Consider the following 22,500-nt stretch of genomic DNA (forward strand, 5'->3'; position numbering starts at 1 on the left):
GCCTAACAAATTCTCCGGTTGTGGTTTTTTTGGGCCTAACAGTAATATATTCTGTAGTTATGTAGAGCTACTAACAAAAATATGGTTTTCAGGCCTATTGATTTATCGTGTTTAGGCTCAAATTACTAAGGACCATATTCTGAAACATTTCTGCGCTGCATCTCCACTGCATTGAAAAGGCTCTAGTTGAAATGACACTAGTTTTTAAGTGTTTTTATGGTTCTAGTGACAGATTAACAAGATTTCTACATTATGAAGTGGAGAAACACTCTTGAAAATCCGGCTAATCAAATTTGAGGCCTTTCAAAATGGTCATGGTGAAATTACACGGGTTTTTAAGGGTGTTTTTATGGTTCTAGTGACAGATTAACAAGATTTCTACATTATGAACAGGAGAAACACTCTTGAAAACCCGCCTAATCATCTCTGTGGCCTTTGAAAACAGTCGTGGTGTGAAAGCGAAGCGTTTCAGAATACGGATCTGACCCAAACAGTTGACAGCGTTACTAACATCTGAAGCCTCGAGTCTCCGTCCCACACACCCAGGGCCGTCACTCCCTCGTCACACTCCCGTCACCTCCCTTAGTCACACCCCGTCACATTAGGGTCAGTCCTGCACGATGCGTTAGCGGTTAGACCACCAGAAGGGCGTGTCGTGAAGGGGTTAGTGTCCTGAGTCCCCTGGTAGATGTCACGGTAGGTACAAGGGTGGATGTCTGAAGAAGGCGCTGAAGGAAGGAAAGAAGGTCTTTTCCATCCACTCTTGTACGCAAATCTAACATAGACGACCTCGCTCACGCTTCATTATTAGGAGATAAGACAGATAACATCATAATTAACCTGGGACTGAATAAACAGGTGAGGACTTCCACCCCTTAATGAGCCTGTACCTGGAGCTTGGCAATTACAAAACAGAAAGTCTCCCTGTCGTTTTAATAATGAGAGAAGAAAAAAACAAGGTAATAGCAAGGTAATAATACACAGGTGAGGCCTTCGATATTTTTAACAGAACATAAAAACTCACTATCGCTATGAAAGTAATACAAAAAGTGAAGGTGAGGTAATCATTAACCTGGGACTGACCATAACAAACAGGTGCCCTCCCGTCCCTTACCTGACGCCCCTGATCTGACCGGCCCTCACTCCCTGTCCCTCAGACCCTGGGCGTCACCCCCAAGCGGGCCAACACCTCCTCCTCCTCCACCACCACCCCCAGCACAGGCACCGCTCACAACAACAACCACAACAACAACAACAACAACAACAGTTCCAAGACCGTAGTTAAAAAGGTAACGAAGAAGACAAGACGCCCCTCATGTCTTCCCTTTACCGTCCTCCCCTCGCACGTTAGCGTCTGTTAGTCTCCCCTTAGGCTCTCCATTAGCGCCCCCAATACCCCTCCCCCCCTGAAGCCTGCCCCTGTAGTGACGCTGTGTGACGCGTGCTGTAGTGGCGCCGCTTTCTCCGCTATTTGCTAGTGATGTAGTTATCCCATTGGTGTTCGTGTTACCCAGCCTCCCCCTCCCTCTCTCTCTCCCTCTCCCCCTCCTGAAATGGTTGTCCGACTCGCTTCTGTGTCACGGTTCGTCGACATGCTTCGCCTTCGTCAGGATACGCCTCTCGTTCCCTCACCCTCCCGTGCCAGACCCTCAAAGCATCATCTGTTCGCTGTTCACACTAACTTGACAGATTAGCCCCGCCCCTTTCCCCACCAGCCAATCAAATCTAAGTAAACAGCATGGGGATAAAATAATAGGATTTGTCTGTACCTTTCCCAGCCAATCATCTTCCCTCTAAGCTTCCATCATGAGGGTAATATGCTTGGGATTGGGGTTTGTCCGCCTGCTTAGTGTGAACAGCCAACAGGTCCTCCCACACAAGTCCTGGAGTCTCCCCCACGGCTACACACATTGCTTGGTGTTGTGTTGCTCTAAAGCCTCAGTTCCCGTGTCATGTATAAACTCTGGTTCTATTACGTGTGTCTCAGTGTTTGTTGTACATATGCATTCCAGTGAGTGACGCCACAACGCTAACAAGCAGAACACGACACTCCACACAACCACACGTCTCGACCGCTGAGTTATGCAGTCCTGAGGCGTCCACCACACCCTCCATCACACACCTACGGCTCACCACTAACTCATCACCTGCCTCAGCACCTCACTATACCTGCACCACACAACCTACACAGAGCATTGCCACTCCACGCACACTGGCACCATGCCACACACACACACACACACACACACACACACAAAACCACCCCCTGACCCCCCCTCCCCCTGCAGGACACGCTTGGCCTGGAGGGCAGCACCAAATTCAAGCTGAACAAGCTGGACTCGCTTGACTCAGGAGTGGGGCGTGACCACAAAAACAAGCTGCAGGACAACGACTCAGGCAACGTCACGGACTACCTGGCGCCCGTCACGCCCGGGGTCACGCCCGCTGACTGCCAGCAGATCATCGCAAGTCTCATGGACTTCAAGGTGCGCAGGTTAAGGGAACTGTCAAGGTAGGGGAAGAATAGTGGTGGTGTTGGTGGTGCTTACGCAGGGGTCCTTGTGGCAGGATGGGGATGGAACAGAGGGATGGTGATGTTGGTGGTGCAGCGTGGGTGTCTGTGGTGCAGCACGGGTGTTGCTGAGGTGAGTGCAGCACTAACGCGTCTCCTCCCCCAGGTGGACCTCAAGCTGGAGATGCAGCGCATGAACCAGAAGCTGACCAAGCTGGAAGACAACATGAACGACGTGATGGCGCGCATGAACACCGTGCAGCGCTCAGCCTCGCAGCCTGTCAGCGTGCGGCCCCCGGGCGACGACCACGCGGGGCGGGTGGCGGCGCGGCGGGAGCGGGAACGGGAGAGGGAGCGTGAGCGTGAGCGTGATCGGACCACCACCGTCACCGCCGCGGACGGGTCAGGGGACGCGGGCGAGGACGCCAAGCAGAGCATGCCCAAGGTAACGGCCAGCGAGGAGCCGCGCAAACCCAAGCGGCGCGACAAGAGCCGCACGAAGAGCGCTGCCGCCACGCCGCGCAGCTCCCCCACGGACTCCAACTCCCCCACGGACTCCATGGTGCGCGGCATGCTGGAGGACGAGATTCTGGAGCAGGCGTCCTCGCCACGCGGTGAGCATCCCCCGCCCCCCACCAAGTCCCGCTCGCGGGAGTACCTCTGAGACGCCAGTACAAGCCCGCACGGGCCCCGGGCCTGCACGGGTACGGCAGCACAAGTGACCCGCCACGGCCGGCCTCGCCCGCCGCGCCACCGCGCACGATGACGCAACACCTTTTTGCTACCAGATAATACTCCTGACTGATTTTGCTGTTGCTAAGTATTTTACAGATGAAGAGAGTTAGGCGGGGACCAAGGTGGGAGCTGCAGCACGGCGGCCGCCCCTGGGCCCCGCCTACCGCTGCCTCCCGCCCCCCAGGCCACCCGCTCACCCCGGGGCGCCCTGGGGCTGCCTGGGGCTTCCTGGGGCTGCCTCGCCAAGCCGCTAACCTCGCTCAGGAGCAGCGACGCGCGCCCTCGTGTTCAGGACGAGACTCTGCCCCGCAGCGGCCCGCGCAGGACACGTCCCTCAGTACGCGCAACGAGGACACAAGGACCCGACGAGCAGGACGGGCGGCGACGTGGACCAAGGCAGATGGTGGCGGGGCCCGGCCGGCTCCCCGGCAATACTCCCCTCGCCCTTCCCCCGGCCCGGCCAGGCGGAAGGGAGCGGAAACAGTCTCAGCATTTACACATAAGTACCGTCCCGTTTGTTTTGTACATAACAAAACAGTGTTTCGTCAAGGAACTCAAGAGCGGCGTCGCTCGGCCGAGGTGTGTTGAGTTTCGTCGCAAACTAATGTATATTATTTGACTTTTGTGCTACAGTGGAAGTTTTCAATATTTATATTTCTTGTGCTGATTGTTACTGTTCCAACTGATCTGTGATAACACGTCTGTGTAGATACAAGAGCGTGACGCGGTGTGGCGCCAACCCCCCCCTCCCCCTCACCCCCTCACTCCCAACGTTACGCCCCTCCTCCTCCCCCCATCCCCTGCTCCCCCCCTCCTCTCTCACCTCTTCTCGGCTTCACTATAATCAACTATAGCAGCCGCCTCAGCAGTGACCCCGTGACCTCCAGCGACCTGCGCCTCCTGGCCTGACCTCACCTCACCCCCTCGCCGTGTGACCTTGTGTGAACGGAGGCGAGCTTGACCCCTGACCCATTACCCCTCTTTCACTGTCCTTCCCTCATCTCTCGTCACAACACACTGCATCCTCTACCTCTTCCTCCTCCTCCTCCTCCTCCTCCTCCTCCTCCTCCTCCTTTGGCCACAGCAGGATAATACTCGTAACCCTCGAAGCTTCCGTGAGCCTTCCTTCGTATCCTCGTCTTCGTCCTCCTCTCGTCCTCGTCCTCGTCCTCGTCCCCACAACTGCTGCTTCTTACGACACGCAAATCTTACGATGTTCTCGCGTCGTTTCGTGTTTCAATACTAGACTTCCTGCGTATATATGAGTGTTCCGCATCTCCGTGACGTGTGTGGGTGAGTGAGTGTGAGTGAGCACGCGAGTGGGTGAGTAAGTGTGGGTTTTAGGGTATACAGCGATGAAATGTAGCGAGTGAGTGAAGAGAGTGGGTTAATGAGTTGAAATGGTGAGCTATGAGAGTGTATAGTGAGTGAGTACGTGAGTGGGTGAGTAAGTGTGGGTTTTAGGGTATACAGCGATGAAATGTAGTGAGTGAGTGAAGAGTTAGTGAGCTGAAATGGTGAGTTATGAAAGAATAGTGAGTGAGTAAGGAAATTTACGAGTGAGAGAGGGTTATTCAAGCGCATTTCAAAGGTGACGGAGTTGAAGACGAGGAAACCCATGAGAAACTTAGCACCCCAAATGGCCGCACGTCCCTGACCCCCCACACACACCTGTACACACCTGTCTCACCTGTCCACCTTCCTTACCTGAACTGTCCTATCGTAACCATCCGCTTTGCTCTCCACACACTCCACAACCTGAACATTCCTCTTGTATACCAAACATTCCACGAGTCACGAGTGTTTAGCGTGTTATTCCACCACTCCACTCCTGCTTCCCGCTCACACTCCACACACAGACACACACATACACATACACGCATACACACACACACACACACTTCTTGACTGTTTCACCGTCCAGCACTGTTCTCTTCACCAGATGGCTGTTACCCCCTCCCCCCTCAAGAACACTTACAAAAAGCTCTGCGGGTGTTCTTCTTCACGTTCTCTCAGCCGCTTTTGCCGACAGCTGGAATACGAGTGTTGCTATTGATGGTGTTTTAATCGAGTTTATTTTTCCCTGTGTGTTCCGTAACGGCATATCGTCCCCTCGTGGGCTGCTTCTGCGCCGCCTCCTGTCTGCTTCAGATTGCCTCCGTGTCCTACTCCTCAGTGCCCTTCTTTCGTGTCTACTTTCATGTCCCCCACTCTGTTCTTCATCATGTCCGCATTCTTAAGCGTTTCGGCGTCTTAACTTCGACTGCTCTCATTTGGTTCTAGTGGGTTCGTTGCTTCCAAGAGTGTTTTTATGATCCCAGTGACGGATGAGCAAAGGTTCAGCACCAGTGGGGAACAGAACACCTGTGGGAGTCAGTCTGATCACCTCAGTGGCCGTTGAAAACAGTCCTCGTGAGCCGGAAGGTTTCAGAATGCGGGGCTTGGTCTCCACGCCCTCCCTCACTCCGAGAATTCCAGCGCGGGACGCCGAATTCTGTAGCTTTACCTCTTTGTTTCCCTCTTCGCCGCCTTCTTCAGTAGACAGGACCCGGCAGCTTAGCGACGCCCCTGCAGATGGCCACGCGGTCCTGTGTTTCCCCTTCCCCGCGCCCTGGCACCCGGTTCTCCACTGCCACGCTGAACACAGACCTTGGGGAAACGGACGATCAAAATTTCTGTTCTACTCACTGCTTCTCTCTGGTCCCGTAGCCCCTTCGATAGCGAGCGCTTTGTGTTCTCCGACAGCGTAGTGTAGATGTAGCTGCTAGGATGGTTTTCTCCCTTCCTCACGCCATGCTACCTGTCTCTGTCTGTCTCTATCTCGCATATAACAGGGTCTTCATCAGTTTAGTCTTACCTTCCCTTCTTTTTCAAGTGTCCTTTCTCTTCTCTGCTTTTTATTCATAGTTTCTCCTACGTTCCTCTTCCTCAAAGTTTCCTTATGCTGTCTTCCTTCCTCCAGCTCTTTCTTTCAATCTTTCCTCGTGTTTTCATTGGTAAATATTTTTTTTTTTTAAATAGCCATCGAGTCAGTCACGTGTGCAATAAACCAACTAAGAGAAAAAACATAAAACAAGAAGAAAACGAGAGAAAGAACTTGAAATTCCAACGCGAAACAAAAAACCGGCGACTCAGACTAAAGAAAACGAGGGTCGTGTTGCGGGTAAGACTCAACCATTTTTTCTATTACTGTGGGAGACGATCCCCTTCAGCCTGCAAGCACGTGGGGGCCGCTCCAGCTCGCCATTCATTGTGTCGTTGGTGCATTGTCATTGTATAAACCATTATTCATGTGATGCATTGTAGCTTTGTGCTGTGTGACCTTCGTCGGGGCTGCTGGAGGAGGAACTGCCCCGCCCGGTGGTTCCTCCTAATGGTTTCCTGGTGGTTCGTTTCCCTGGTGACTTCTTTAACCATGCCCTCATTCCTCGCCAATTCTCCCATTACTGTTATATTTCCTTGCTTCTTTTCTGTTTTTTTTTCTTTCTTTCCTATGTAATTTCCTATAGATATGTTTATTTTTCTTCTTTCCTCCCTCATTTCTCGTCAGTTCTCTCATTCCAGTTACATTTTTTTTTCCTGTTTCAAGTTCTTCATCTTTCCTTCTTCCTTCCTTCTTTTCCGTCTTTTTTTCATGTAGCTTTCCTCTATGTCTGTATTTTTTCCTTTTTCCTTTCCTTCTTTTCTTCTTTTTATGACTTTCTTGAGAATATTTTCCTTCCTTCCTTGTTTCCTTCCTTCTTTTATCCTCACTCGTATTTTCCTCGCTTATTTTCCCCACTTATTTCCAGGTGAAGATTTTTTTTCCCTATTTCTGTCTTTCCGTCTTTATTCTTTTTACTGTGATTTGTTCCTTCTTTCCTTCCTTCCTTCTTTCCTTCCTTTCTTTCCTTTATTCCGGCTGGTGGCATCCCTCGACAGTTTTCCTTACTTATTTCCTTTCTTTGTTCCTTGACTTACTCCTAACTCATTTATTCTTTTCCCTTCGCCATATATTTTTTCCTGTCCCAATTTTCCCACCATCATTAATCTTAGTTTCTTCCCAAATCTAATTATGTTCTTCCCTAATGTTTTTTTTCTCTCTCTCTCTCTCTTCTTTCCCTTATTCCTCTCTTCTTTCCTTTTTTTAATTATCCTCTCTTATTTCTTTTTTCCTTCCTTCTTCACCTCTTGCTCTTTTTAATAACTTCTATTTTCATTATTTTTCTCTACTCACACTTTCCTTCATTCCTTCTAGTCATTTTTTTCCTCATAATCTCTCTTTCCTTGTCTTTATCCTTCCTTCTTCGTATTATTCCTTCTTTGCTTCTCCTTTCCTTTCTTCATCCTTGTTCTCTTAATGAATCTTTTAATTCCTTCTTTCAGTGACACTCTTCCCTCCTTCCTTCCTTATTTACTGTTGTAATGGTGTTTCTATCATCATTTCCTTCCTTCGTCTCCCAATACCCTTCATCTCTTCCTTCCCCCGGGTAATCCTTCCTTCCCAGACGTGGCTCTAATCCTTCAAAGGTCCCAAAAGTGGCTCACACACACACACACACACACACACACACACACACAGAGAGAGAGAGAGAGAGAGAGAGAGAGAGAGAGAGAGAGAGAGAGAGAGAGAGAGAGAGAGAGAGAGAGAGAGAGAGAGAGAGAGAGAGAGAGAGTGGGGGGGAGAGAGAGAAAACTGCTGTCAAACACTGGTGGCAGCAGTAGGATCTAAACAAACAAGCACACACACACACACACACACACACACACACACACACACACACAAGCCCACAGCGAAAAACAGGGGCCACGGTGCATAGGTAGGAGTCACTAACTGGGCGAGGGAACCCTAGGAAGGACCTCTAATGACCCCCAAGGCACAATACTCAGGGGACTTCTCTCTCCTTTCCCTCCCCCCTTCCCTCCCTCCGTCAGATAAGGTTGCACAACTGTTCTAAGCTTGCGAAGGTCACTGGCATTGTATCATAAAGTGGCATAATTCAAAATATTTCCATAATCATGTATCTTTATGCAATAACAAATAAATTACGGATCTGACTTCAATACAACGCTTTCCATACGGTTTGTTTTTTGAGTGCGTGGGACGGGCGCTCTTTCACTCCCGTCCCGTCCCCGCATACAACCTAGATCTCCTTCATTATACAAAATATAATGTATATACAGCACTGTACAAATATTACATCTTTCAGGTAATAAAGTTTTAATTTCATTCTTATCCTGATCTTTTCCTGTTCTGTTTCCTGGTATTTGTACACGTGAGGTGACCCTGATGAAACCCTGAAGGTACAAAAATAAAGATCAAAGTGAAATATGAAATAACTAATAATATCTTTCAATTACAAACAGGCTAAAGGTTAGATACACTCTGAAAGGTCTCAAATACTCTTTCAATAACTAAACACACCAAAACATGAACGATTCAACATAGAAAATTAACTAACATTTTTTTTCCTTGACCAAATCATAAACCTTTCAAAGACCAGCTAAAATTAAACGTTAAATCCACTCTGAAAGGGCTCAAATAAACCCTCAATAACTCAACACGTCGAAGCATGAACGATTTAACACAGAAAATTAACCAACATTTTTTTACCTTGACTAAATTTCAGCCTTTCAAAATCACGAAGATATCTGCCAATGAAGTGGAATGACTGGGACACCTTACTGCGGTTAGCTTGGCAACACTGACACGTAGGAAAACAGAACAGAAAAGAGCAAAACATCTGTGGCACCATATAAAAGCCTTACAGAACGCCCAATTTCACTACCTCCTCTTAAAACCTGAGAGAAAAAATTAACACAACATCAGAAACAGTGACTCACGAGAAAATACCACCAAAACACCACCAAAACACCACCAAAACACCAAAATTCGCTCCCCTTAACGCATCACCACTTATTTTCAAATTCCCGAGGCCACAATCAGCCAATTAAAGTATGATGATACTAGTGTGAATAATAGACTTCTTCATCTTGATTTTTGTGTCTGAAAATGTTAGATGAGTGAGATGGAAGTGGGAGGGAACGTCAGGAAGAGGAGGAGGAGGCAGAAAGGTACATCAACCTCAGCAGTCCACACATCACTCACAAGTCACATAGATTCCCTTCTCCTCAGCTTCCTTTCCCTCTCCTCCTCCTCCTGTGAGAGATACAACTTGACAATCCTAAGCCCTAGAGACTCCCAACACTCCAGAAACACGTGCAACACCCTAGGAATCCACAAGAAAAGCTCTACTTATGAATATGGAGAAGGCAGTGGCGCCATACCTCCCTGTCGGTCGTTGTCTGAAGGTGGCGCTGACGAAGGTGAGAATTTTGAGTCCGTGCAGCGTAGTGAGTGTTTCTGCTTGAAGTAAGGTGAAGTAGATAAGTGAGGATGTTTGTTTGTTTAAGTTACATAACATAAGACAAGGGAAATTGCAAGAAGCCATCAGGTCTACACGTGGCAGTCCCTATATGAAACATGCCTATCTATTTCCACCTATCATCCTCATCCATAAACTTTTTTAATCTTCATTTAAAAGCTTCCTAATGACTCTGCACTAACAACCTGATTACCTACCAGTTTCCTTTTTCACTGAGTATAAAGCGACACACTCATACCAGGACAGAGGTGAGCTAATTGATCTCTCTCTCTCTCTCTCTCTCTCTCTCTCTCTCTCTCTCTCTCTCTCTCTCTCTCTCTCTCTCTCTCTCTCTCTCTCTCTCACAGTGGCCGCCCTACGTGGATGGCTGGAACCCCAACTATACTGGCTGGTGTATTGAGATGTTCGACGTGATCCTGGAGAAACTAAACGTCTGGTGTGTGTGTGTGTGTGTGTGTGTTTCATGTCTCCATTATTCCTTCTATCTTCTCTCGCATCCCTCTTCTCGTCTCTCCTTCAATCTCTCCAGCTTCTCTTCCTTTCCTCATCTTTCTCTTCTATTTTCTGCGTTCATTTCTCCAGTTCCCCATCTTTCCTTCCTTTTCATAACCTTTTCTTCTATTTTCCATTTCCATTTCTCCAGTTTTCCCTTCTTTCCTGCCTTTCTCAATCTACAATTCTATTTCTACGTCTTCTCTTCTATCATTACCATGCTCCTTCAACCTCCACTCTTCACGCCCCCAGCCATGAATACCTGGAACCTCCGGATGGCCTCTGGGGCGCTAAGTTCCCCAATGGCTCCTGGTTCGGGATGATGGGAATGCTACATCGAAGGGTGAGTCAGTTGAGGTACTTGTATAGTCACTGCAGGCTAAGTTGGTCTGTAAGTTTTCTTGTTCTTGTTGTTGTTGCTCTTTTTATTCTGGTCTTTCAAGAGGGAGGTTTCAAGACACTTATCCTCCAATTTTCTATAACGATTTTTTATTCTGGCACATCAGTGGGCCTTTTTTTCCCTTCTAATTTTGTTGATCTTGGCCGGTGCCCCTCACACATGAAAGAAAATAAGAACATCACCTCTATTATACCCCCCACTCACTCCCTCCCACCACATCTTCGTCAGGAGGTGGACGTGGCGATCGGACCCTTCGGAGTGACGCTGGAAAGGACCAAGGTGGCAGACTTCAGTGTTCCCATCACGGCCACGGATCACGCCGTTCTCTACCGCAGGCCGCAAATTGAGCCAGACCTTTTGGGATTCACTAAACCTTTTACTCTACTGGTGTGTGTGTGTGTGTGTGTGTGTGTGTGTGTGTGTGTGTGTAGAAACAAAAAACGGTAAATATAAAGAAAGAAAAAAAAAACGAGAAAAAAAGGGTGACTACGCTATACTAGAGAAAACGGAGATTAAACTTTTAAATCTAAGGCTGACTGACAAATTAATTAACTGACTGACTGACTGACTGGCTGACTGACAAACTGACTGACTGATTGACTGACTGACTGACTAACTGACTGACTGAATTAATGAATGAATGAGTGAATAACTGAGTGACCGGGTGGGTGGCAAGTTACAGGTGTGTTTCGTGACAGGTTTGGGCAGGTGTGCTGATTAGCCTCCTGGTGGTGACAGGAATCGCTCTTGGTCTTCTCGTCCTCTCGCCTACACGCTCACGCCGTCCCAGGTAAACACACACACACACACACACACACACAGGCCGGGCACACACACAAGTCCTCCAAACCTTCACATACTTGTTGGAAAGAAAAAAAAAAAAACAATGATATACATAATACAATAAAAATGAATACAAATTTAATAGAAAGTTAATACATTGACTTTAAAGACATACAGAATTACATGCAAAAAAAAAATAATGATGGAAAAATACAAACTATAAACACACACACACACACACACACACACCTTCTCATGTACGTTTTTATGTGCGTTTTCTTATGAACGTTTCTCTTTTCCAGGAAAAAATGATTCAGGACAGCTCAGATTTCCCTCTTCTTCTTCCTCCTCCTCCTCCTCCTCCTCCTTCTCCTCTTCCTCCTCTTTGTGGGGGTGGCTGTGGGGCTACAGAGCACTGTTAAGCCAACGTGAGTGAAAGGAAGAGAAAGAAAGAAGGAAGGAGGAGTGTGTGGGTGAGGGTGGAAGTGACTTAATCAGCCAGTGAGTGAGTGAGTGAGTGAGTCAGTGGAAGAAAGAGTTAAGGAGAGAGTGTGTGAATGACTGAATCAACGAATAAGTGACCGAGAGAGAGAGAGAGAGAGAGAGAGAGAGAGAGAGAGAGAGAGAGAGAGAGAGAGAGAGAGAGAGAGAGAGAGAGAGAGAGAGAGAGAGAGATTTTGTTTAGAGTATAACAGGGACACAATCCAACTAAATACCTGCCAGTCTATCATTCCATTTATCTATCAATCTATCTATCTATCTAACCCGCAGCGGTACTAAATCTAAAGGGCGGTGAGGGAGCAAGATTTCTGGCCGGGCTGTGGCTTCTCACGTCCCTTATTATTGCTATCGTGTACCGCTCTAATCTTAAGGCCATGCTCATTGTGCCCAAGGTAAGGATTGCACCTGTACTTGATTACCTCAATGTTTAAGTGGTGGTCTTTGGGAAGCGGAGACTAAGTGGAGAGCTTAGGTATTGTGTATCTAAGTGTTGTGTTTTAACTCTTACTGCCACTTGGTACATCTTTCCTTATCGCCAATCACTGTGAAATATCTTTATTTGTCCCACAGCCACGTCTAATCTTTAAACTGGGTAAAAATTGCAAAATCTATCTGTCTATGTGTGTGTGTGTGCGTGTGTTGCCAGGTTCGCGTACCCTTCGACAGCCTGGCGGAGTTGGTGGACCAGACAGAGGTGCCGTGGACAATGGCTCATGGCTCCATCGTGCAGAGCTTCTTCAGTGTAAGCTCGCCAGTGTACCTTTCCTTCGTCACCTGTACCACTACCACCACCACCACCACCACCACCACCATCATCATCTAATCATAATCAACCTTTCTTTTCTTCCTCTCTGTCTTGTCACAAATGTTCTTCTCCTCTTTCTCTTTTGAATCGATACAAAAACAATGCAAAATTCGCCACATTCCCCAGTAACCAGTTCCCATCTAACCTACGACCATTTTCACCCACGCCCATCCTCCTAGTCTGCTTATGACGAGGCCCCCACTTCCACCATGGGCAGGGGGTGGAAAGGACGCTCTCCTCTCCTACGTAGCGCTACGGACATCATCCCTACTGTCATCGGTGGTACTGCCGGTAAGGATACGAGAAAGTACGAGGGTCATGAAAGATTAGCATGAAAGAAAATGGAAAAGGATATGAGTTCACGTTTTCTTTCATGCTAACTCTGACTGCTGCCGTTTTCTATCCGCTTACTGTGGCTTAGGTAATGATGGGCTAGAAATTAGTAGTCTTATTTATCTATTTTTTCTCTAGTGTAGTTAAATTTTTCTTCGGTAAATAATCTTTCAAATAACAAAGAGCTCAAACTAAGTGTTTAACTATTCTTTCTGTTTAATCTCGATTCTTGTTTTTATTTTACTAAGATTAAGCAATAAAGGGAATACTGTCTGATATTACTGCTCTCTCTCTCTCTCTCTCTCTCTCTCTAGGCCTCTACACCAGACACTCATCCACTTACTTGATGGGAAAGGACTTTTCTGAGGTGAGTAAATGGTTTCTCTCTCTCTCTCTCTCTCTCTCTCTCTCTCTCTCTCTCTCTCTCTCTCTCTCTCTCTCTCTCTCTCTGTAAGTCTTTCTATAAACAATAAACTAAACTATCTATCTATTGTTTTATGTTCAATGTTGCTGTGCTTTATTACTTCAACCCATTAACTATCTTTTACAATCTTTCCTTAACCACTAACTACTGCTGGGCATTTCCTCTCGTTGTACAGCCTCGTTCTAACATTACTCTGGCTAGAAACTGCAAAAAAAAATGTATTCTTTTCTATATCTTTCCTGCAGGTGCTTATAAAGACTTCACACAATGCTTTTAGTGCTGCGAAGTGATATGTATTGAAGTGAAAAGGTTTGAATCAGTCCTCTCTCTCTCTCTCTCTCTCTCTCTCTCTCTCTCTCTCTCTCTCTCTCTCCATGGGTGCCAGAATGGGTACTGTCGCCTGGCACTCACACGCGGGGGCTACATGGCAGTACAACACAGCATGGGCTTCCCTCTCGGCTCGTCCCTTAAACCTGTCCTAGATGAATTGTAAGTAGAAGCCTCACTACAATGGAGAAGCTTAGGCCAGTATTCTATTAACAGGGTGCAATTGAAGCTTAATTAATGAAACGAAAGGAATGAAGAAGCTTAGATGCATATTAAGGGAGTGTTCTCTCCTTGATTGTAGTGGAAGCTTGACCTAGGAACTTAATGGAGAAGCTTAGATCAATATTCCTTTAGCAGAGTGTAATTGAAGCTTAATTAATGAAACTAGGGGGATGAATAAGCTTAGATGCATATTATTAAGACAGTTTTCTCTTATTAGCTGACTGCAGTAGAAGCTTAACCCAGAAACGTAATGGAGAAGCTTATATCAATATTTTTTAGCAGGTTGTAATAGAAGTTTAGCTCAAATAGAAGTTAAGGTCCTCTCTCTCTCTCTCTCTCTCTCTCTCTCTCTCTCTCTAGGGTGTACCGCATGATGGAGTTTGGGCTGGTGGAGAAATTTATCGCTAAGGAGATGGCCAATACTTCCTACTGCCTCATGCCGCCAGGGAGGGAGGGATACACGGAGCTGAGGCCCTTAGCTCTGGGGGACTTCCTCGGGGTTCTGAGTCTCTACGGGGCAGGTACTGTGGGGTGGGTGGAAGGGGGGAGGGTGTAGATGAGGGAGTGGTGTGCGGTGGAGGCTGTGCATGGGTTGGTGATATAAATACAAGAAAATACAGTAAAACTACAGAAACAAGAATACAACGCAAAATAATGCAAAAACAGAATAAGAAACATGAAAAATATACAAAAATAGAACACAAAAAACATGAAAATACAAAATTACAATACGAGACAGCGCAAAATGAAAGCTACAATACAAAACGACAAAAAAATATAAGATTACAACACAAATACAACACAAAACATGGAACGCTATGCACGCCTTCAAATCTTCAGTAATACTTGAGTCACCGCTAAAATATCTCTGGTTTTCTTTGTTTTTTTCAGCGGTGACTATTATTTATTGGATTGCTTGTGTTAGCTTCCATAGATTTTGATAATTTGTGGTTAATGATGATGATGATGATGATGATGGTGATGATGATGATGCACAGGTGTGGTGGGAAGCATGGGAATGTTTGTGGCTGAGGTGATGCGGCGCTGACAACACCACTACTACCACCACCATCACCACCACCAGCGGGAAGGACTTGAAGGAACCGTGTACTGCACCCACCACCACCACCACCACCACCATCAGCAACAACAACAACAACAACAACAACTACAACGACAACAACAACAGCAGCGTCAGCAGCACAACGCCCCTGGTCAGCGCAGGGCCGGCAGCGTGAGCCGTCAGCGTGGCCAGAGATGAATGGTACAGGCAGTGGCGGTGCAGTCTGTCACGGGCGTGAATCACCTCGACACGCGGCGCCCACTGCCTCACAGCCTCACCCTCCCTTCCCCCCGGGCCGCGCTGTCCCCCGGTGCTGCGTGCCTCTCCTATGTGTCCTGGCCAGTGTTAATAATATTGCCACTTCACTATCACCAGTCAGTGTTATTTTCCTGCCTTATCCATCACCAAGGTCAAGTTTGGCCGCGCCGCTGACTGCCTCGAGAGGCCTGGCACTCTGCCGCCACTCAACCTCTGCTGCACACCATTACTCATCTACATATTCCCTTCATATATATATATATATATATATATATATATATATATATATATATATATATATATATATATATATATATATATATATATATATATATATATATATATATATATATATATATATATATATATATATATATATATAAGGTGATGCAAGTGGCGGTGAGTGTACAGGTGACACAGTTAAAACAGGTGCCGCGTGAGGAGCAGGACGCACACACACGCACACACACACACACGCAGCAGCAGCAGCAGCATCACCGGGGTTTATGGCGTGCTGACACACGCGGCATTCCGCTCACCAGGTAATTAGGCATCCAGCAATTCTTCAGATTTTCAAGGAGATTCTCCCGAGTTTCCCGAGCGGCGCGGCAGCCCGCCCTCCTAGCCCTGGCCGGCAACTCCTGCCTGCCGTCGTCTGCTGCTGCCGCCACGCAACATGTCGCCCGTCACCGCCTCAGTACCGCACACGCTCCGCGCTGGGAGAGACACGCCGCGCCGCGCCCCGAGCCTAGTGCCACCAAACGCCGTGCTGAACCGTGCTTGAGGAGGTGCTGCTCGGCACCAACCGTCCTGCTCACGCGACCCGCCACACGCCAGGCCCCAGCGCCGAGCCGCGTCGCCGCCCTCACCACTTTGTGCTACAAAACACAGTTTTGACAAAATATTCCCAGTAGGACAAGTGCCCGTCTTCCTTTAAAGGTAGGTGGTGTGTAATGTATTGTGTGTGTGTCACCCCTGGGGGGCGTGGGGCGGGGGGTGCCTCTTGGCAGGGCAGGCTGGGCTGTGCAGGCTTACACAAATGCTATTTATTTCTACTTGGCAAAAATAACTTGAAGAATCATCCGGAGCCCAACACAACACACGGACGTGCGAGTCCTGCACACTGCTGCTGCTGCTGCTGCTGCTGCTCCGACGGTCAAGTAAAAAATGAAGTGTGGTGTGTGAAGACAACCATTCCTTGCCTGGCGGCTGCTGCTGCTGCTGCTGCTGCTGCTGCTGCCTTCGCTGTGAACACTGTCACTTATTACTGACCCAGTGCCGCGGTGCCTGCACACACACACACACACACACACATACACACACACATGCGCGCACACACACACACACACACACACACACATGAAAGACAGTAAAGAGGTCAGGCCGGTACCCTCTCTGGCTCTGCACACACACACTCACACGCACACACACAGACTCACACACACACACACACACACATACACACCACACACACACACGCCCCTCACCAATCGATCCTGTAGTCACGTGATCACAAAACCTTCGCCAGACCACGCTGTCGGCCGAGATGTTGTTGTCACACACACACACACACTTACAGGCTGTGTGTTTGTGTGTGTGTGTGTCGTGTGTGTGTGTGTGATGTGTGTGTGTGTGTGTGTGTGTGTGTGCTACTTACGTCGGTGTTTTTGCGTGTCTATTAATATGTAAGTCATGTGTTGCTTATCTTCCGTCAGAATATATGAATGAATGAGTCTGTATGTGTGTGTGTGTGTGTGTGTGTGTGTGTGTGTGTGTGTGTGTGTGTGTGTGTGTGTGTGTGTGTGTGTGTCACCATCTGTCTATCTGCCACCACCATCCTGTATCTGTCAATCCCTGCTTTTATCTTTCTATTAGTCACTTCATCTGTCTGTCTGTCTATCTGTCTTGTTTGTAGCTCTCAGTCTCCACATTCACCTGTCCATCCATCTACCTGTACTTCTACCTGTTTTCACCTACCTGGCCTGACCTACGTACAAGAACACATCATTAATTAACGATAACACCACAACAGGTAAGCATCCCATTAGCTACCTGTCCTCTGAAGGGAGTGAAAGCTAAGAAACACTAAGGACTTGCTCTCATTCAATACAATATTCCAACACGATTATTCTTCTTTCGTCTGGGTTTTTTTTCCATTTTTGTCGCCCCGCCAGTCGGTCAAGTCAACTTTCAAGACGAGTTAGACTGGCCAGGCGAGGCAGAGATTGTGACTATCTACCCTGACTGACTGACTGACTAACACAGGATATTTTCTATACACTTATCTACCCTCACTGACTGACTGACTGGCTGACTGGCTGGCTGGCTGACTGACACACAAGCTTGACCGACTGACTGGTGGAGTGTACATAAGTGTGTGTTTGGTGGTCCCACGTCGTCATATGGGGTATTTTAAACAAGGTACCTTTAAAAGAGGAGGAAAGGAAAGATCGTGTTTATTTGCTTATCTCGTCACTCCATCACTTGTGTGTGTGTGTGTGTGTGTGTGTGTGTGTGTGTGTGTGTGTGTGTGTGTGTGTGCCATGTCTCTCAAACAGTAGCATTATATTGAAAAAAATCTCCACATTAGTTTTGAAATTATAGCTAAACGAGTGAAAAATGGGACATCTTAAAGAGAGAGAGAGAGAGAGAGAGAGAGAGAGAGAGAGAGAGAGAGAGAGAGAGAGAGAGAGAGAGAGTGTGTAGTACAGTTCAGGTGGACTTCAAATATTTACTACAAAGACAAATAGATGAGTTTCCCTTCCCATCGTGAATTTAATAGTAATTCTTCCCTTCCTTTTGCAATTCTACAGACAATATCTCCCTTTATCTTCGTAATTCTACAGGTAAATTCCACAGGTAACTTCTACAGACATAGGTGAATCTTCAATAGAGTCAAAGTAGTCTAAAAAATAAAAAAGAAAACATAGATGAAAAAAATGGCGCAAGTTAACAACAGTGCCAAAAATACAGCGCCACAATAACAACAACAATTACAGTGCCAAAATAAGAACCACCCACGATTACACCACCATAATAACAGCACCACAATTACATACCACAATAACTAACACAAATGCAAAACCACAATTTTAGCACCACACAATTACAGTGCCACAAATACGACACCACATTGTTCGTGCTTATCGTCCTTAAAGCCACGTACAAAAAAGAAGGACGCTCCGTGCTTTGTGTTGACTCAAAACGTACACACACGGAAGCACAGAGGATAAAACTCGTACGAAACTGGTATAAAACTCGACTTTGGTGGAGGTATACATGCAACCTCGTGTCACTGCTCCCTCCCCTGCTTCTCCCTCCTCCTCCCCCATCACGAGAGCTTTCCTGTGACATTTTTCGCCTGCTTTCTATTTTTTTAAGCTTGGAGTTGCATTTTTAAAGACCGAAAAGAAAATAACATGAAAATAAGGAAAGCTGCAAGGGATTAAGACAGACCAGGAGACGAGACCAGAAAAGACCTCAGCGGTTCAGAAGGGACTCAGACCAGGAGACGAGGCGAGGAAAGACCACATCAAGCCAGAAGGAACTAAGGGAGACCAGGAGATGAGGCCAGGAGAGACCACAAGGGGCCAGAGGGGACTAAGAGAGACCTAACACATATTGATCTTTCCAGGGACGTTCACCCTAAAGATCGATCCTTAAGTGTCTTAGGGTTAGGGGAGCACGAGAGAGAGAGAGAGAGAGAGAGAGAGAGAGAGAGAGAGAGAGAGAGAGAGAGAGAGAGAGAGAGAGAGATTATGGTATCGTTTTATCTTTGAAATGTCAATGATTTAAATATAGAGAAAGAGTATATTATTCTCTCTCTCTCTCTCTCTCTCTCTCTCTCTCTCTCTCTCTCTCTCTCTCTCTCTCTCTCTCTCTCTCTCTCTCTTAACAGCTCGTATTAACCAGAGCAGAACATTCTGTCCAACACTGTATTTACATTCTTTGCAACACTGCGTTCGCAACTCTCTCTCTCTCTCTCTCTCTCTCTCTCTCTCTCTCTCTCTCTCTCTCTCTCTCTCTCTCTGTACAGGTGGTAAGCCTCTTTCACTTTCTTTTTATTTTCTTCACTTTCTTGTACTCTCTCTCTCTCTCTCTCTCTCTCTCTCTCTCTCTCTCTCTCTCTCTCTCTCTCTCTCTCTCTCTCTCTCTCTCTCTCTCTCTCTCTTATCTTTCTTACATCATTATTGTTTCACCACGTCCTGTTTTCTCTCCAGCTTCTATCTCTCCCTCTTTATCTCCTCCTTTCTCCTTCTCCTTTATTTATCATTCTTACACTCTCTCCCTTTATCTCTCCCTCTCTCTCTCTCTCTCTCTCTCTCTCTCTGTCTCTCCCTTTGTCCATTTGTCATTCTCTGCGAGGCGTAACTTTCGCTCTCTCTGATGTAATGGTGTGCCTGAGAGAGAGAGAGAGAGAGAGAGAGAGAGAGAGAGAGAGAGAGAGAGAGCGCTACGGCAAACAAACAGATGGACACACAGACAGACAGACAGACACATGAATGCCACTATAGAGACAGACTGAAAGGCAAAACACTTATACGCACACACACACACACACACACACACACACACACACACACACACACACACACACACACACACACACACACACACACACACACACACACACACACAAACGTACATTTTCATTCCATCATTTAACGTCACAATTAATTCAAAGGGCATTTAAATATACAATGAATGCCTACTACTATTATTCATGCTATTTATTATTCATATTACTACTATTGAAAGTATATTGCAAAGTGATCATTAGTATAGCTGACTATTTACCACCTGTAGTTATTAATTGGTTAAGTTATGTTAGTTTGGGTTGAGTTGGGTTGAGTTAGGTTACGTCTTAGTTGGGTTAGGTTAGGTTAGGTAACGTTAGTTTATGTTAATATAGGTTAGGTCAGGTTAGATTTAGTTAGGTTAGGTTAGATTACGTTAGGTAAAGTTAGGTTAGGTCAAGTCAGGTTAGGTTAAGTTAGGTTAGGTCAGGTTAGATTGGGTTAGGTTAGGTTAGGTTAAGTCAGGTTAGGTTAAGTTAGGTTAGGTCAGGTTAGATTGGGTTAGGTTAGGTTAGGTTAGACTGGCTTAGGTTAGGTTAGATAAGTTTAGTAAAATTAGTACAGTTTGGTGTGGTTTCTGTAAGTTAGTTTAGGGCAGGGTACGTTATGTTAGCTCAGATTACATTAGTTTAAGAGGAAATTATCATGAAGAGAATTAATTTGAGCGAACATTTGCGTCGAGAAATTTGTTTGTGGTGATGAGAGAGGATGAGGAGGAGGAGGAGGAGGAGGAGGAGGAGGAGGAGAAAAAAATGGAGGAGGAGGAGTGCAAGAGACTTAATAAGGAAATGTCTAAGATTAGGTTTTCCTGTTCTTTGGTATGCGTAGGACATGAGAGAGAGAGAGAGAGAGAGAGAGAGAGAGAGAGAGAGAGAGAGAGAGAGAGAGAGAGAGAGAGAGAGAGAGAATACAACAAATACCACACTAATAATATACTAACACAATAACAAACACACACACACACACACACACACACACACACACACACACAGTACAATCAATCTAAGTTCAAAACCCCTCCTTGGAAAACCCCAGCACACCATTATCTACATTTAAAGGTCACGAGGTCATAGTTGAGTTTCCCCTCTCGTGACCTTGACAGGGGAAATACCGGGCGTTTCTAAGACACGACTTCTCTTCCAGCGTCTTGCGAGGGTTTCCTAAGCTGAGGATGCGTGACAGAGGCAGAGACTAAGCAGGGCGGCCTCTCTTTCTTAAGGGATTGTGTTGCTGGGCTTACGTCACACTGGTGCTGGTAGTGGTGGCGATGGTGGTGGTGGTGGTAGTGGTGGTGGTGGTGGTGGTGGAGAGTATTTCCTGTTTGTCTGGTATTACGTTGGCTGTTGGTATTGTTTGGTGTTGGTTATTGTTGAGTGGTGTTGACTGGTGTTGACTGGTGTTGAGTGGTATTGACTTAGTGTTGCCTCGTGTTGTCTGGTGTTGGGTTATATTGATAGGTTTTGATTGGTGTTGAGTTGGTGTTGACTAATGGTGCCTGGTGTCTTCTCAGTGCAAGTTTATGGTAGTTTGTATCGTTGTTTGGCAAGATACAAGAGTTTTCCTGTTTTTTTTTTTTTTTTTTTTTCCCTCTTCACATCGCAGGTTTGGTGTGTTTTCCGTGCTTTCTCTTTCCCACAAGGTATTCTGCAGGTGTTGTTTTTGCTCCAGTTAGGTTAATAGTGTAACTTCTTCATGTTTTTAAATACCGTAGTCTTTTGTGTATGTTTTTTTTTTTTTCAAGTTTTCCCTTATTAATTTTCCTGCTTTGCGGTTTCCTGGTGTTGATTATCGTGTCTTGCGTGTTGCCAGGTGTTTCCAGGTGTTGCTCAGGTGTTGTCCCATCCTCCATGTTGTACTAATTATTTGCCAGGTGTTGCTTATGCTTGTCTTGCTTTCTCGTGTAATTTTCCAGGTTTTAGTTATTCTTATCGTCGACTTAAAGATAACTTCAGTCGTTCCTCTAGTGTTCTTTATTATTGTTTCTCTAATTCTAAAGTTTCAGCCTTCTTAGTGCTACAAGATGGCTGTCAGATTCGAAATTATCTTTACCTCATGTCGCACAAGTTTCTCAGGTTCTCTCAGTGGTACAAGATGGCTTTCATATTCTCAGTGGTCCTCTCTACCAAATTTCTTGTGGTGGTTATGCGGTTCAGATATTCCCCTCCTTCTCCCCGAGTTCGTATCCTCGTGTGAGCGCTTATTACCTTACCAAGTCTCTTTCCAAGAACCTGCCTCGCCTCTTCCTCGCCTTGTCAGTCTTGCCAAAGAGTGTATTTTTACGCCCTCCTTCCTTTTCCTTGAAGTTTATGTTCCTTGTAGTGTGTATGTGTGTGTGTGTGTGTGTGTGTGTGTGTGTGTGTGTGTGTGTGTGTGTGTGTGTGTGTGTGAATGATTAATGCGTGTGTCTGTGTGTGTGTGAGCAGGTATACTAATTCATGATGGCGTATTTATAGCTTTGCACAGGTGTTCCTCTCTGACTCGGGGTGGCTTATACAGGTGCGCCTCTCGTATTCAGTTCTGAGTGCTCGAAGGTGACCTGTTTATATCCACAGGTGTCTCTTGGTAATTTTCATGATCTGTACAGGTGCTCGGGACTTTACACCTTTGACTGCTAATGGCTGTGTTACTTCTCAATTCACTTCAACAATCCCTGACGATTTAAGAGAGTAATATATAACACAAACTTGAATATTCGGTCACTTC

The 22,500-nt window shown here is 46.4% G+C and overlaps 3 protein-coding genes across 26 annotated transcripts in view; all 3 read left to right on the forward strand.

Moving 5' to 3' along the window:
• Window positions 1-8,462, forward strand: part of LOC135091853 (potassium voltage-gated channel protein eag-like) — a 54,369-nt gene extending 45,907 nt beyond the window's left edge. For 18 of the 19 annotated variants that reach the window (XM_063989865.1, XM_063989864.1, XM_063989872.1 and 15 more), the window contains 3 exons: window positions 1,158-1,289; window positions 2,289-2,486; window positions 2,679-8,462. In XM_063989865.1, coding sequence (XP_063845935.1) covers window positions 1,158-1,289; window positions 2,289-2,486; window positions 2,679-3,176 — 828 coding nt within the window. In that variant the 3' untranslated portion in view covers window positions 3,177-8,462. The remainder of the gene's footprint in view (window positions 1-1,157; window positions 1,290-2,288; window positions 2,487-2,678) is intronic. The other variant, XM_063989881.1, reaches the window with a different exon arrangement.
• An 860-nt stretch (window positions 8,463-9,322) lies between these two features.
• On the forward strand, window positions 9,323-15,144 carry LOC135091576 (glutamate receptor ionotropic, kainate 5-like). Of its 5 annotated transcripts, none has more exons than XM_063989329.1 (12): window positions 9,323-9,553; window positions 9,960-10,048; window positions 10,357-10,447; window positions 10,733-10,891; window positions 11,203-11,715; window positions 12,059-12,180; window positions 12,435-12,530; window positions 12,773-12,884; window positions 13,241-13,293; window positions 13,736-13,839; window positions 14,260-14,420; window positions 14,898-15,144. In XM_063989329.1, the coding sequence occupies exons 6-12, from the start codon at window positions 12,163-12,165 to the stop codon at window positions 14,945-14,947; spliced, it is 594 nt and encodes a 197-aa protein (XP_063845399.1). In that variant the 5' UTR covers window positions 9,323-9,553; window positions 9,960-10,048; window positions 10,357-10,447; window positions 10,733-10,891; window positions 11,203-11,715; window positions 12,059-12,162; the 3' UTR covers window positions 14,948-15,144. The 5 variants fall into 4 exon arrangements, 4 of the variants coding, with proteins under 4 accessions (XP_063845399.1, XP_063845400.1, XP_063845402.1 ...); XM_063989330.1 differs by having other exon boundaries at window positions 11,203-12,180; XM_063989331.1 differs by lacking the exons at window positions 9,323-9,553; window positions 9,960-10,048 and having other exon boundaries at window positions 10,135-10,447.
• A 674-nt stretch (window positions 15,145-15,818) lies between these two features.
• Window positions 15,819-22,500, forward strand: part of LOC135091859 (methionine-R-sulfoxide reductase B1-like) — a 33,929-nt gene continuing 27,247 nt past the window's right edge. Inside the window, exon 1 of one of the 2 annotated variants that reach the window (XM_063989893.1) lies at window positions 15,819-16,159. The gene's annotated coding sequence lies outside the window, so the exon portion shown is untranslated. The remainder of the gene's footprint in view (window positions 16,160-22,500) is intronic. The other variant, XM_063989894.1, reaches the window with a different exon arrangement.

The sequence above is a fragment of the Scylla paramamosain genome, chromosome 38 (assembly GCF_035594125.1).
Source record: "Scylla paramamosain isolate STU-SP2022 chromosome 38, ASM3559412v1, whole genome shotgun sequence".
NCBI classification, from domain to species: Eukaryota; Metazoa; Arthropoda; class Malacostraca; order Decapoda; family Portunidae; genus Scylla; species Scylla paramamosain.

Excerpts from the sequence above, each read along its gene's own strand:
- LOC135091576 (XM_063989330.1), top strand. Across the intron at positions 13,294-13,735 it reads TGGGAAAGGACTTTTCTGAG|AATGGGTACTGTCGCCTGGC; the intron begins GTGAGTAAATGG and ends CATGGGTGCCAG. Across the intron at positions 14,421-14,897 it reads TCTGAGTCTCTACGGGGCAG|GTGTGGTGGGAAGCATGGGA; the intron begins GTACTGTGGGGT and ends GATGATGCACAG.